The 14,661-nt window shown below is 43.9% G+C and overlaps 1 protein-coding gene across 2 annotated transcripts in view; it reads left to right on the plus strand.

Annotated features, from left to right (window-relative positions):
- The window catches only part of XDH (xanthine dehydrogenase), a 59,668-nt gene that overhangs the window by 33,835 nt on the left and 11,172 nt on the right, over window positions 1-14,661 (plus strand). For both annotated transcript variants that reach the window (XM_065890611.1, XM_065890612.1), the window contains exons 18-29: window positions 85-208; window positions 1,886-2,005; window positions 2,485-2,581; window positions 3,566-3,690; window positions 4,680-4,813; window positions 5,224-5,311; window positions 6,550-6,636; window positions 11,821-12,012; window positions 12,190-12,335; window positions 13,127-13,208; window positions 13,716-13,811; window positions 14,448-14,576. In XM_065890611.1, the coding sequence (XP_065746683.1) occupies window positions 85-208; window positions 1,886-2,005; window positions 2,485-2,581; window positions 3,566-3,690; window positions 4,680-4,813; window positions 5,224-5,311; window positions 6,550-6,636; window positions 11,821-12,012; window positions 12,190-12,335; window positions 13,127-13,208; window positions 13,716-13,811; window positions 14,448-14,576 (1,420 nt within the window). The remainder of the gene's footprint in view (window positions 1-84; window positions 209-1,885; window positions 2,006-2,484; window positions 2,582-3,565; window positions 3,691-4,679; window positions 4,814-5,223; window positions 5,312-6,549; window positions 6,637-11,820; window positions 12,013-12,189; window positions 12,336-13,126; window positions 13,209-13,715; window positions 13,812-14,447; window positions 14,577-14,661) is intronic.

A 14,661-nucleotide genomic window follows, 5' to 3' on the forward strand; every position in this document is an offset into this window, starting at 1 on the left:
GTTCATCACTGAGTCAGGTGACAGGTGACAGGTCTTCCACTTGTTTTCCTCCCTGGCCCCTCACATTCCTCCTCCTCCTTGCAGGTCCATTGATATTTCAGAAGCTCGGAAGGTGCCAGGCTTTGTTTGCTTTCTCTCCGCTGATGATATTCCTGGGAGTAATGAAACTGGACTTTTTAATGATGAGACAGTCTTTGCAAAGGATAAGGTACATCTTGGATTTTTTTAAAAAAAAATATGAAGTTAGTGGAATGAGTATTTAAGTTTTAATTTGTGTTTTTTCCTCCAAATCCCTGATCTTGAAAAGATTATACATTTGCACATATCACGGCCATCATCCAATTAGCCAGTATTCAGGACAGTCAGCAAAGGGATAGAATATGCCTGGTAGCGCTTTTACTTTTAACTTAATGTTTATTTATTTATTTCATCGATGGCTGCAGCTTGTACATAGTATAAGACGTAGTAGGATGACTCCATGCCAAAGTGGCATTAAAAAAAGGCCTGTGACTGTAGTGTAACAAACAATCAGGTTCTTAAGTGTACAATATTAAACTCCTTTATTAAAAGAAAATAAAAAATACACTAAACAAACCAACCAGAATAGGAATTACAATTACAATACCACCACTATGTGTATTGATAATTCACTTACATGAAAGTTTACCTATTGATTTCAACCATATATGGAGTTCTGCCAAAAAAAAAAAATTCCAAACATTCAAGGCAGCTGCTACAAAAACCTATATACTCGTAGGATAGTTGTCAGTCATTGTATAATTCCAGTACAGATCAAATGTTGCAAATTGGAGGTTGATAGGTGTTGCCGAAGGACAAATTCAACTTATTATTAAGCTAAAAGTGAAGGAGGGAATGAAAAACTATAGCCCTGAGACACAAGGACTCTCAAAGGAGAGCATTTGATAGCAGACAAATTGCTTTACAAACTTCAAGAGCCATAACTAGCATTATGGTTAGTGAGAATCAGCCAGGTTCAACAACCACTAGGCTAACCAATTAAGTCAAGAGCTTAACCGGGTCCTGAAGAGGTAATTATCAGAGACAAGACATGTTAAGTATTGGTTCCTATTGTCAGAAATCTCATCTTCCAAAGTGATGAGTTGGACAATTTTTTTGTTTATTTTTGGAAGGATGTTGGAAAAAAATTATCCCTGAAGGAGATCCATAAAGTTTCTATAGTAACTGAATTTATTAAATGAAAAGAAAACAATAATCATTAATTATTCTATAAATCTAACAACCAAAAAAACTGGTTTATAGGTCATCGTGTCTAAGAACCAGTATTGGGGAATGACCACTTTGGGGTATCTAGGTGAAATATAAGACATGATTGCTGCCTTTGAGAAACTTTTGGTATAAATCTGAGAAACAGAAGATAAAAGAGAGTAGAGTGGTAGAAAGAAAATAAAACTGGAAGTCAAGAGTTAAGATTTAGTCATAGTCTAGTAGTGAGGCAACTGTGATCTTGCCATCTGGGTCTCCATCTCTTAATATGAAGAACAAGGGTGTTGGGGTAGATCTGAGTTGACAGATGTACTTCATGGTGCCGTGCTTTCCATTCTGCTGCTCATGGCAGACATCACTAATCAATCACCACATTTTATCCTGGGCAGCTTCTCAAGAGGCTGCCATCAGATACTAGTTATCTCCAAGTCCTATTCCAGTTCTACTGATTCTAAACACTTATGAAGAAGCACATAACCCCAAATAGTAGGATAAGAACATGAAGAGGCCTCAGGACATTCCTTAAATGTACCTTAAAAAATTATGGGGGTGAGACTTCCTTTACTTTTTTGAACAATCAGAAATAATTTGCTTCATGAGGAGCATGTTATGTTCTTTAACCATCTGGCTCTGCTCCTAGGTGACTTGTGTTGGGCACGTCATTGGTGCTGTGGTCGCCGACACCCCAGAACACGCACAGAGAGCCACCCATGGAGTGAAAGTCACCTATGAGGATCTTCCAGCCATTATCACGATTGAGGTAACTGAGGAATGGGCTGCCTGGAGAGGGGAGGGCTACCTGTTCCTGGAGGCACCTTTATTAGGATCCTCTAGAGGAGATTCAAACAGCAGGTGGAATCTGACCAGATAAGTTTTAAAATCTCCTCCAGCCTGCAATTGTGTGGTCCTATGAATCCTTCCCCATCATGATCCTAGACTCAGTCCATAAATGGCCAAGCTGAGTTCTTCCTTCCCAATTTCAGCTCCAGCTGGTTCCTTGAGGTATTCTTTGCTTTCCTCAAGATCCAGGGTTGTATGTCTATATCTAATGAAATACAGAAATAGGACACCTTGGGCTACAATTGAGCTTTAAGTCTATATAAGAAACTTACAGAGATGGCTGTGTGACTTATGTGGGAAGAGAGAGGTAATAATTCCAAGAGCTTCTCTTCCCCAATCCCTTTAAGCCACCTTCCGTCCTTTAAAGCCAAGTCACTGAAGCTTCGTTTTAATCCTCAGGATGCTATAAAAAACAATTCCTTTTATGGATCTGAGCTGAAGATTGAGAAAGGAGACCTCAAGAAGGGGTTTTCGGAAGCAGATAATGTTGTTTCAGGTATGGCCGCGTGATGCAGCAGTGGGAATGGGGTGGCCCTGGTTTATGAGTTAAATTCAAGAGCTGTACCTGAGCCCTGGAGCAAGGGAGTGATTTCCTGACATTTCCTAACAGAAGAGTCTCTCTGTTGTTTGCAACAAAATACTAGACAGGTGGCTGGGAAAGAACTTAAGCATCTTAATCTCTACTCTCCTGTCTCTAGACTGGGACATACCTAAGTGGTTCTGGAGACATTATAATGTGTTGGATTTGGAAGACTGTCTAGGGAAGATAAGGGTCACAGATGTCTCTAACACAATATTGTAAAGCAATTATACTCCAATAAAGACTATAAAAAAAAAAAAAAAGGGTCACAGATGTCTGACCAGTCTTGGGTCTGCCCAGCCTCTGGTTACACAGACGTCTGGTCCTCCCCGTCTGCCTGAAGGCAGTCTTCACCCATCTCCAGCTAGTGCTCTCTCCTCTCCTCCCCCTTTCCCTCCCACACTGGGAAATTAGGTCCAGAGCTCTCACCCCAGAGCAAGGCTGCCTATCAGCCCCCTTTGGGGATGGTTTTCTACATTGGTTTCTGTACATCACTAAGTTACTAGTATGCCAGCTATCCAGCTGGACTGACAGCTTGGGGTCTGGGAGATGCTGTTTATTTTCAGCTTCTGAATCACATCTGTTAATTCCTTTTTTACTTTTTCCAAAATTTTACAATGATAGTCTAAAAAGCTTTCATTTCCGCTGGCTGCAGCAGGAAGGGAGCTTCACACCTGATGCATTTCAGTGTCGTTCTGATCTCTTCATTAGCGTGCGGGGGTTCAGCTCCCAGATGGCTAAGACTTTGAGACCCTTTTCCATCCCAGTTGGGGAACTGAAAGGTTACCTGTGAACAGCTGGTAACTGCACAGGGCCCTGCATGAGTACATTCTCTCCTTAAGCAAACTCACCGCCTCTGCAGCATCGGGCTCACTGTGGGGAGTCTTGTTGCTTCTCCAGGCGAGTTGTACATTGGTGGCCAAGAGCATTTCTATCTGGAGACTCACTGTGCCATTGCTGTCCCGAAAGGCGAGGCAGGGGAGATGGAGCTCTTTGTGTCCACACAGAATACCATGAATACTCAGGTAGGTGTCCGGTGGGTCAATAAGGGGCCGGGGAAGAGGGAGACATGGGCTGATCCAGGAGGGGATGTGAAGATAGTGGTTCGAAGCCAGGCCCTGTCACCAACAAGCTGGTGTCATTGAGCTTGTTATATAACTTTCTCATCTATAAAATGGGGCCTGCCCAGGACGTTGTAATGATTAGATGAGTTTTAAAACTTGGATAGAGCCTAGAAAATCTTAGCTTTTATCATTCCAGTGCTGTATTGCCTTGGTCAGATCATATCTGGCTCAGTTTTCTCATCTGTTAAATGAAGGGGTTGTGCTAAGTGAGAGCCATGGGGACCACTACATTAGCTGCAGTGGCTCAAATATTCCTCATTTCTCTATTGCATGTAATAGGACAGTGGTTGCCAGTGTTTTGGGCAGCTGGTCTTACCCTCATGACCCACCAGTTCCTGGCCAAATGGAATGAATTTTGGCTCTGAAAGTAGGCTGTGAACAGCTGCTCACCCCTCTGGTCAAAAATGAGTGTCTGGTGGCTTCCCTGGTGGTGCAGTGGTTGAGAGTCCGCCTGCTGATGCAGGGGGCACGGGTTCGTGCCCCGGTCCGGGAAGATCCCACATGCTGCGGAGCGGCTGGGCCCGTGAGCCATGGCCACTGAGCCTGCGTGTCCGGAGCCTGTGCTCCGCAACGGGAGAGGCCACAATAGTGAGAGGCCTGCGTACCGCAGAAAAAAAAAAAAAGAAGAAAACAAAACAAACAAAACAACAACAACAACAACAAAAAAAACCGAGTGTCTGAATTCAGTGCACAGTGACTGATGTGCGCCAGACCCTGGCACCACTACCCAAGGGCTGCCCTGGGACAGGAGGGGGATTCTCGAATCAAGGAATTTCAGAGTTCATAGCAGTAATTAGGCTTCTGTGTGTCGGGTAGGCTCTGGGTCAGGCCTGAAGTAAGTCCAGGTGGCATATGCATTCACTGGGAGGATTTTGTTCTTTTGCCCACAGTCCTTTGTTGCAAAAATGTTGGGGGTTCCAGTAAACCGAATTCTGGTCCGAGTGAAGAGAATGGGAGGAGGCTTTGGAGGGAAGGAGACCCGGGGCATCGTGATGACTGTGGCTGTGGCCCTGGCTGCATACAAGTGAGTTCCCCCAGTGGGCTCTGGGAAGAGGAATAAGGCTGCCTCTGCCAGGGAGGCTTCCTGGATTCCCCCCTTTGGGAAGTAGATTCCCCTTGCTTCAAATTTTCACAGCCCTCGGTTTTTAGAACTCGTGGGCATAGGGGTGAGGGCAATATCACCTGGTTCATTGTATTCAAATGCATGTGTCCATGTCCTATCTCTCCTACCTGTGAGGACCCCAATGGCAAGGACACACTCCACACCCCATACCCCACACCTGGATGTCCCCCACCTTGTCCAGCACAGTGTCTAAAGAGCGAAGCAGTGCAGTGTACCAGGTGGAGAAAGAAGGCTTCCTTGCTGTTTTTATCCCTGAGACTCACAGGGCTGGGCTGTTGTAGAGGTTTCTCACACTCTGGTACCTCCCCCAGGACTGGCTACCCGGTGCGCTGCATGCTGGACCGTGATGAGGACATGCTGATAACTGGCGGCAGACACCCCTTCTTGGCCAGATACAAGGTTCTAGATGTCGGGGGCTGTGCCGGGTGGGCAGTGCCCTCTGCTTAGGAAACTGGGGATAAAGATTCAGGGATCCTGGGATACCCTCTGACTTTTGTCATGACTGCCTATAGAAATTCAAAGAAGGAATAACAAGGAGAGAAATTCAAATCAACCAACAGCAACATAGGAGGGTGATCCTGGGGGAGGCTGGCAGGCCACTTCCCAAGAGATGCCACAGGACGCTGTGCGTGACGTCTGTGAATTTGCTGGGGTCCAAATCTGGTCCTTGTCCACTCAGGCTCGGAAACATGAGTTGTCAGCAGATCTGGGGTAAATCCATCCCACAGGATGGCCTAATGTTAATGTGTTTACAGCCTGATGTCAAAGTCAGAATGACCACTTAGGAATCTCCAGTGAGAAATACAACTTTCCAGGGGCCTGGTCAGGTATAAGCTGTTAGGGTGCCTGCTCGGCCAGAACACGTATGGCTGGGCACTACCCAAGTACCCTGTGGGACTGTCCCTTTTCTGGGCTTCTGTGGATGACCAACTACTGTTCTGACCATGCATCCTCCCCTCTACACACCAGTAGAACCTTACAGGTCCCAGTCTGGTGCTATAAACCTGGGAGCCCTCTGTCTCCACACGTTGGCTTTGAACATCTCCTCTTTGGCCTCTTCTGACTTTAGTCCATGATTTAACTCACCAAAAGGGATTGCATTTCTCTTATTCCCAAATTTTTGTGGGCTCCAAGAAAGTAACTTGGTCTTGTGGGGTTTCAGGTTCCTCACTCATGAGATGGCCTGTCAGGGTTTGTTTAGATAGTTTACACGAGGTTGGGGATGTGAAAGCACTTTCATGCTTGTGCAAGGTGTAACTTTTGCTGTCTTCTGGCCAAAAGCTGTGAGGGAGTCTCCAGTTTCTCTCCTAGTTTCTCTTCTCAGCCCTCCCCTCCCTGACCTGTCATGACCAGTGTTCTTTCTTCTACCTTCTCACTTCCGTTGGTAGAACCAGAAGCCAGGAGTAGGGAGGAAGAAGGAGGAGTGTAGGGAGAAGGGGTGTCCAGGATCCATCACTGGGGAGATGTTGGTTCCTCTCTTCTTCACCTGTGAGGTCTGGTGATCTCTTAAGTTTGACTTTATTTTGTGGTGGGATGTCTTATTCTTTCTGTTTTCTCCAGGTAGCGTAAGTGGGAGGAGATGGCTAGAGACAGACAAAGGAAGGGGACAGTTGAGAACTCACTCTCCTTTTTTTCAGGTTGGCTTCATGAAGACGGGGAAGATTGTGGCTCTGGAGGTGGATCACTACAGCAATGCCGGGAACAGCCAGGACCTCTCTCTCGGTGTATGTAGGACGTGCCCTTGCATCCGGGGTGACTGGGAGGTCACGGGTGTGCCCCATAGCATGTTTGCACACGTGGGAATAGGCCTCCTCAATTCTTGCCTGTTGTTGCAATAGCCTCCTACTTGGTCCCCACCTTCAGGTTCTCCATCCTTGGTTATTCTCTAAAGCATGGAAGTGATCATATTACTTATCTGACTAGAAACTCATCCTTCTGGTACAGGATATTTTGCCAAGCAAGTAAAGTTAGTTACAAAACTTTATGTATAGTATGGTGACATTGAGTGCCTGAATGTAATACTAATGTGTGTGTGTGTGTGTGTGTGTGTGTGTGTGTGTGTGTGTTTAATGATATGCATGACAGAAGTCTGATAGACCATACTCCAAACAGTGACTGGGTGGGATTAAGGGGGGTACTAACTGTCATTTTCTATATTATGCATTTTTGTGATGTTTGAATTTTAAATAATGACTTGATTTACCTTTTTAAAAATAATTTAATTGAAATATAGTTTGCATAACATAAAGTTCACCCATTTGAAGGACAGTTGACCTTTGAACAACGCAGGCATTAGGGGCACCACCCCCAACCCCACAGTCAAAAATCTGTGTTGGGCTTCCCTGGTGGCACAGTGGTTGAGAGTCCACCTGCCGATGCAGGGGACATGGGTTCATGCCCCAGTCCGGGAAGATCCCACATGCCGCGGAGCGGCTAGGCCCATGAGCCATGGCCGCTGAGCCTGTGCGTCCGGAGCCTGTGCTCCGCAACGGGAGAGGCCACAACAGTGAGAGGCCTGCGTACCGCAAAAAAAAAAAAAAAAAAAAATTCTGTGTATAACTTTTGACTCGCCCAAAACTTACCTACCAATAGCCTACTGTTGACTGGAAACATAACCAATCACATAAACAGTCCAATAACACATATTTTATATGTTATATGTATTATATATGTATTTTTACAATAAAATAAGTTAGAGGAAAGGAAATATTCTTAAGAAAATCGTAAGGAGAAGAAAATACAGTACTGTACTATATTTATCGATACTGTAAATTTACATAATCTGTTTATAGGATGAACCATCTGTCTGTAAGTACCTACATCAATATTATCTTATGTGATACAAAACACTGTAGATGTTATTTGAATTACTAACACTAGACATCAACAATGAAAAGATAATGTGAAAGAGAAATTCATGTTTGTTTACAGATACAGTGATTCATGCATTGATAACGGAGAAGCAGCAGTATTTTATAACGATTCATTCATTAGTGTATAGGCTAGGCTATCCTGAAGCAATCGTGTTGATTACACTGGGCTACCATAAAGCAATACGATTGCTTCAGGATAGCCTAGCCTATACACTAATGAATGAATCGTTATAAAAGTTTTATGACATACAGTAATTTTTATGGCATATAGTATATGATTACAGTCATAGACATAATATAGTACTGGAAACGTGGTTACATTTTTAAAAACCCACTTCCCTGTGATGATAGGCTGAGAGGCAGTTTCTCCAATTACAGGAGAGGGGCATACTGAACAGTAATATAATTCTCTGAAAGCAAAGTTATAAAACAGTAAGAAAACTAACATATTATTTTATATTTAAGATCACTTACGTTATACCTATGTAAGGATAGACTAATATCTACATATATCCTATGCATTCATGTCATACCTTCTCCTTAATTTTTTGGTATTTCTAGCCTCTTCAGTTCATCTGTGAAATTTTTCAAATTGTTGCAAATCTCCAAAATAATGTCCAATATCTTTATTGAAAAAATATGCTTATAAGTGGACCCACGCAGTTAAAACCATATTTTTCAAGGGTCAACTGTTTTACAATTTAACGGTTTTAGTACATTTAAGGAGTCAGGCAACCATTATTGCAATCCAGTTTTTTTAACACTTCAATCACCTCAAAATTATCTCTTATGCCCATTTGCAGTCACTCCTGTTCCTACCCCTCAGGCCCAGACAACTGCTAATCTACTTTCTGTCTTTACAGATTTTCCTTTTGTGGCCAATTAATATAAACGGAATCATATACTATGTAGTCTTTCTTGTCTGGCTTCTTTTCTCTCAGAATAATGTTTTTGAGGTTCACCCGTGTTTTAGCATGGATCATTCCTTCATTCCTTTTTATTGGTGAAGAATATTCCATTGTATGAATAGACCATTCTTTGTTTTCCATTCACCACTTTAAGGACATTTGGGTTGTTTCCAGTCTTTAGCTTTATGGATAATGCTGCTTTGAACCTTCTCATATGGCATATATTTTTGTCATTTTGAAAATTAACCAAGTTACCTTGGTGGTACTACCTTTTAAGTTTTTTAAATCTTAATTTTATAACCATATTAGTAATATATGCATAGATTCTTGTTAAAAAAGAAGTCAAACATTTCAGGAGAAGCAGAAGTTCCCCATTATTCCCACTTTGAATCTAAGGGCTTCTCTAATTGGCTCAATTAGGAAACGTTATACTTCAGATCTAGTGTAGGAAGCTGTTCAAAAAAGAAAACATTTCTGGTAGTCTCACCAAATATAACACTTGCTTCTTGGTGTTGTAAGAAAATCAGGTTGAAAAAGATATAGGACTTATCCCCAAAGATTTTACAAGTGTTAAAATTCAATCCAGCAAATATTTATCAAGCCCCTAGGGTGACGACATATAGAAGAATATGGCACTGTTTCTGCCCTCTAGAAGGTCACAGTATGGTGGGAGAGACAGATAATAAAAGATAAGATGAAGTACAATTGACAAAGTGCTAAGGGAAAGCAAAAATGGAACTGAGACATATAAAAATCATCTAGGATGACTAAGACTGAAAAAAATCAAAGACCCCCAAAAGCAACCTGTGGGAAAGAGGCTATAAATGGGGAAGTAAATTAAAGCCAAAATGAAACGAACAAACAAAAGCTACCATTTAGCTCATCAGAGAGATGAGTTATCACACTTTAAAGAAAGAACAGGATGCTATAAAAATGAAGCAGTCTAAGAATAAAAATGAAGCCTTGTGAATTAAAACTGTGAAAGCAGAGGGTTGAAAGAAGCTTGAGGTGCTCTCTTAAAAAAAGAGAAAACAATGGGGAAAAATAGCAAGAAAATACAAGAAAATCTGAGGACCAGTCCAGGAGATCCAAATAATAGAAGTTTCAGAAAGAAAGAATAGAAAAAAGAGAGAGAAGGAAAACTATTAAGAAATAATTCAAGAAATTTCCCAAAACTGATGGGCATATATTTTGAGATTAAGAGAGCCCATCCAGTAACCAGCACAATAAAGGAAGATAGACTTATGCTAATTTACATTATTGTGAAATTTTAGAAACCTGAGCACAAAGGAGATTTTACAATTTTCAGGGAGGAAAAAAAACGGAACTCATTCCAAGAGTTGGAAAGGCATTGGTTGGATTTTTCAATACTGGGGAGCTAGAATGCACTAGTAAAATGCCCTCAAAATGCTGAGGGTAAATGGGAAACTTAGTGCCAACCTAGAATTTTGTATACAGCCAAATCATGAATTAAGGGTGAGAGTAGAATAAAGACATTTCAGACATGCAAGTTCTCAGAAATGTACCTTTAGATATACACTTTTTGGGAAGATGTTGACGGTTGTACTCCAATCATATAAGGGTGTAAAACTAAGAAAAGGGAAGACATGGGATCTAGAAACAGGAGACTCAATGTGGAGAGAGGCAGAGGGAATCCTTGGGATGAATGTGAGGGGAAAACCCCTGGGCGACAGCTGAACAGAAGCCTAGGGGCTGCCAATTTAAATTGAAGTTGGCCAGAAGGCTCCAGAAACAATTTCTTCAAAAAGATGAGATTAATAGAAAATCAAATGTGTTTGAACATATTGAAAACAAATTTGTAGTAATATGTGCATAGAAAATGAAGCAAATGAAAAAAATAAAGATAATTGTTAACTCCAAAGGGGGAAATATTATCAAGAAAGAGAAGTAAACCTAGTATAACTACATGGTTCAGCTGTAAGTGATGTTTACAGAATGATTAAATGGACAGTTGATGAGAAGAAAGTGTAACTATACAAGGACGAGGCGAGATAGGAAGCTGGTGTATATGTAGAGAAAGGGGGCTGGGCGGGAACTAAATCCTCCTTTTCCATGATGGGAAAACAGTATAAAAAGTCTAAAACTGAACAAGTCAAGAAGTGGCAATATAAACATTATTTAGAGATGTGGAAGACAATGTAAATAGCTGACAAAGAATAAGTGGTTGCTTCTGGGGAGTGGAAGGAAGAAAGTGGAGGCAGCTGCTGTTTTGTATAACGCGGCTTATGGAAGTATTTGATTCTTTAAACTATTTGCAGTGCAAGTTTAATGAGAATAAAGTCACCAATTTTTTAAAAGAGGCAAGTGATCAGTTCCAACTAGAAGATCTGGGAGGGGCTCCTCCATGTGGGAGCTGAATGGGGATTTTAGCAGGTAGATATGGTGGGGAGGGGCCTTACGGGTGAGAGTAACATGCAGTCAGAAAAGAGGATCAAAAGTATATTGGGGGGACTTCCCTGGTGGCGCAGTGGTTAAGAATCCGCCTGCCAATGCAGGGGATGTGGGTTCAAGCCCTGGTCTGGGAAAATCCCACATGCTGGGGAGCAGCTAAACCCGTGCACCACAACTACTGAGCCTGCTTGCCACAACTACTGAAGCCCACGTGCCTAGAGCCCATGCTCTGCAACAAGAGAAGCCCCCGCAATGAGAAGCCCATGCACCACAATGAAGAGTAGCCCCCACTCGCCGCAACTAGAGGAAGCCCGTGGGCAGCAATGAAGACCCAACGTAGCCAAAATAAATAAATAAATTTATTTATTAAAAAAAAAAGTGTATTGGGGAAAGGTCAGTAAGTGTCTTGAATTCCATGCTTAAAGATATACAGACTTTACTCTGGAGATAGTAAGTGCCACTTTGAAGCAAGTGCTTGACCTGCTATGACCTTATATTTCAGAATGAGGCATAAATTAGAAGGAGACACAGAAGGCCAGGAGTGCACTAAGGAGGTTTGCAATACCCCAGGAAAGAAATAATTTCGGCCTGAGGAAGAACAGTTGACTGTGGGGCTGGCAGAGGTGGGGATGCTCACAGCCCTTGAAATTCCTTTTCGGAGGAGCCAATGAAATCCATGCATCGTTCTCTCCCATTTTGGTTTCTTCTGCTTCAGATAATGGAACGAGCTCTACTCCACATGGACAACAGCTATAAAATCCCCAATGTCCGGGGCACTGGGCGGCTGTGCAAGACCAACCTGCCCTCCAACACGGCCTTCCGGGGCTTTGGGGGGCCCCAGGCATTGTTCATTGCCGAGCACTGGATGAGTGACGTCGCAGTGACCTGTGGGCTGCCTGCAGAGGAAGTAAGCGGGGAATCTGGGGGCACAAGTCAGAGGGGTTAACCTGCTTTGTATCTTGGACATCTCCCGTGGGGGTAGAGGATGGGCAGGCGCTGGTGAGGGGCGGGAAGCTCAACTTCTAGTTATGCCCCCCTGGTCTCTTGCCACCGACCTGGCCTCAGTGTCTCTCTCCTTGGGAAGGTACGGAGGAAGAATCTGTACAGAGAAGGGGACCTGACACACTTCAACCAGAGGCTTGAGGGTTTCAACTTGCCCAGGTGCTGGGATGAATGCCTGAAGAGCTCTCAGTATCACGCCCGGAGGAGTGAGGTTGACAAGTTCAACAAGTAAGCGCCAGGAGGGGAAGAGCCTGACGTTCTGGGGCTCTCTGGGTTTCAGATTCTGTAGCCTTCTTGCTGAACTCAAAATAAGAATAATAACTTAATAGGTAACTTAGGAGGCTGCTGTGTTTGCTAACTCATTCACAGCCATCTCTTTAAGATCCTGAAATGGTCTTCAGCCCTGGGGCTCAGGGCTCACAGCGCTCAGCGTCATAGCACATCAGTGTGGTCCGTCTTTATACGTTTGTCTGCCTTCTGGGCAGACGATGTTCTAGAGGACGCCGGCCTGGGACTAAAAACACCACGTTATGTGCCTACCTCTGACACTAAGCTATAAATGTGACCTTGGCAGTCACTCCATCGTCTTGGGTCTCAGCTTCATCATCTGTAGAGTGGGGATAATTGTGCTGGCTCTGTCTTTCTGACAGAGTTACTTGGATAACCAAATATACAGCACAAAGAAAGTATTATCATTATCATCAGCGAGCCACAGTTCCTCCCTGGGGCGAGTAGAGTCCAGGATCACCAGAGCACTCTGACCCAATCTGAATCCCACTCAGGGCTTTCAAGGGCGGGCCCTGTTTCAGCTCCACTGGGGGATCTAGAACCCAAATTTCTGCTGTTCTCATTTTGTCTACACAATTGAAGCACAACTCAGTTATGACAGAGACTAACTGGGCAATTCCAAGGATGCTTTGTTCCAGTTTTACAAAGATACTGACATAAAATATGTTCAACCTGACGTGAATATACTGGAGAAGTTGCTATGAGAATGTTTTTTTTTTTCTTCCCTCCAGGGAGAATTGTTGGAAAAAGAGAGGATTGTGCATAATTCCTACCAAATTTGGAATAAGCTTCACAGTTCCTTTTCTGAATCAGGTAATTGCTTTATATAATTTTGTCCATCTCCACTGCACTGGGGCCCCATTTCCCCCTCTGCTTGCAGTGTTGCAAGGGAAAGCCCATTGTCACGGGAACAGAGCTGAACAGATGAACTCCTTGCTATTTAAATGAAAGTTGAACTTGCACGTACTTATTTGATCTGGGGTCAATGTCTAGTTCTTATCTTCCTGCCTATAGGACTGTGGACATCTGTTCTGCCTTTCTGATCCCATTTCCTCGTCAGGAGAATCAGGACAAAGACCTCCCTCCCTCTTAGGATAGGTGACAGAGAGATATGAAAAAATAAAGTAGTTTTGCAAACTACTGAAAGACTATATAATTAGATCATGAGATTTATACTGCTTTGATTTTTCTGTCTGAGGTTTCTATCCAAATTTCTACTGCTGGTTTTCTTTTTCCTGGGCTCCAGTACTTTTGGTCCCAGGCCTTAAACTGAGTTAGGATTTGCTGAATTTTCTGTTTGGTATCATTCTCTTCCCTTAGGCGGGAGCCCTGATCCATGTGTACACAGATGGCTCTGTGCTGGTGAGCCATGGGGGCACAGAGATGGGCCAAGGCCTTCACACCAAGATGGTCCAGGTGAGCAGTCTGGAGACCATGGGCATCCGCCCCAGCACTGTGGTGTCTGCGTGAGGGAAGATGCTGTGAAAAAGAGAGCAGTGCCACATACCAGAAGCAGAGGCAGGCCTAGGTTCTGGCCCTAGCCCTGCTGCTCATCTACATGTGACCCTGGGCAAGTCTGCTCCTCCTCTTGGCCTCAGTTTCCCCATCTGTGCAAAGGGTTTGGCCAGGTGATGATTCAGGCCACTTCCATCACCAGCACTCTAGGGCTCTGTGACTGTGTGTAAGGTGTGTGTTATGTGTATTAAGGTAGCTGGCTACCCTCACGCACACGGGACTCCTCCCAGGGGCGCTGAATTAGAGTTGGCATACCTGCTTGGCTTGTGGGTACTGGCCAAACTGGATTTTTTTAAAAGCCGGGGTTAGTTTAAAAAGGCATTGTTCCTCACCATTACATTTATGACTTTTCTTAATCCAACCAAACCACTCCATAAAGTGCTGCTTCAGATTCAGACAGACGTGAGAACATCCGAGTCTCAGTAGAATTATGGTTTACGAGATGATTTTCTTTTCTGTAACAGTGAATCTGAATCCCATCTTGGGGAGAAGGTAGCCAAGCCCTTCCCTAGGGGGTGACGTCCTCTCTGTTCGCAGGTGGCCAGCAGAGCCCTGAAGATCCCCACCTCTAAGATCTATATCAGCGAAACAAGTACTAACACTGTGCCTAACACCTCTCCCACGGCTGCCTCTGTCAGCACCGACATCTACGGACAGGCCGTCTACGTAAGGAGCCCCGGGGCCACCGTGCTGGGGGCCAGCCCAAGGCGGGGGGCGTGGAGAGTCCCCGGGCTGGGGGCTGGAATGGCGG

This window comes from Phocoena phocoena, chromosome 14, assembly GCF_963924675.1.
Source record: "Phocoena phocoena chromosome 14, mPhoPho1.1, whole genome shotgun sequence".
In the NCBI taxonomy this organism is placed as follows: domain Eukaryota; kingdom Metazoa; phylum Chordata; class Mammalia; order Artiodactyla; family Phocoenidae; genus Phocoena; species Phocoena phocoena.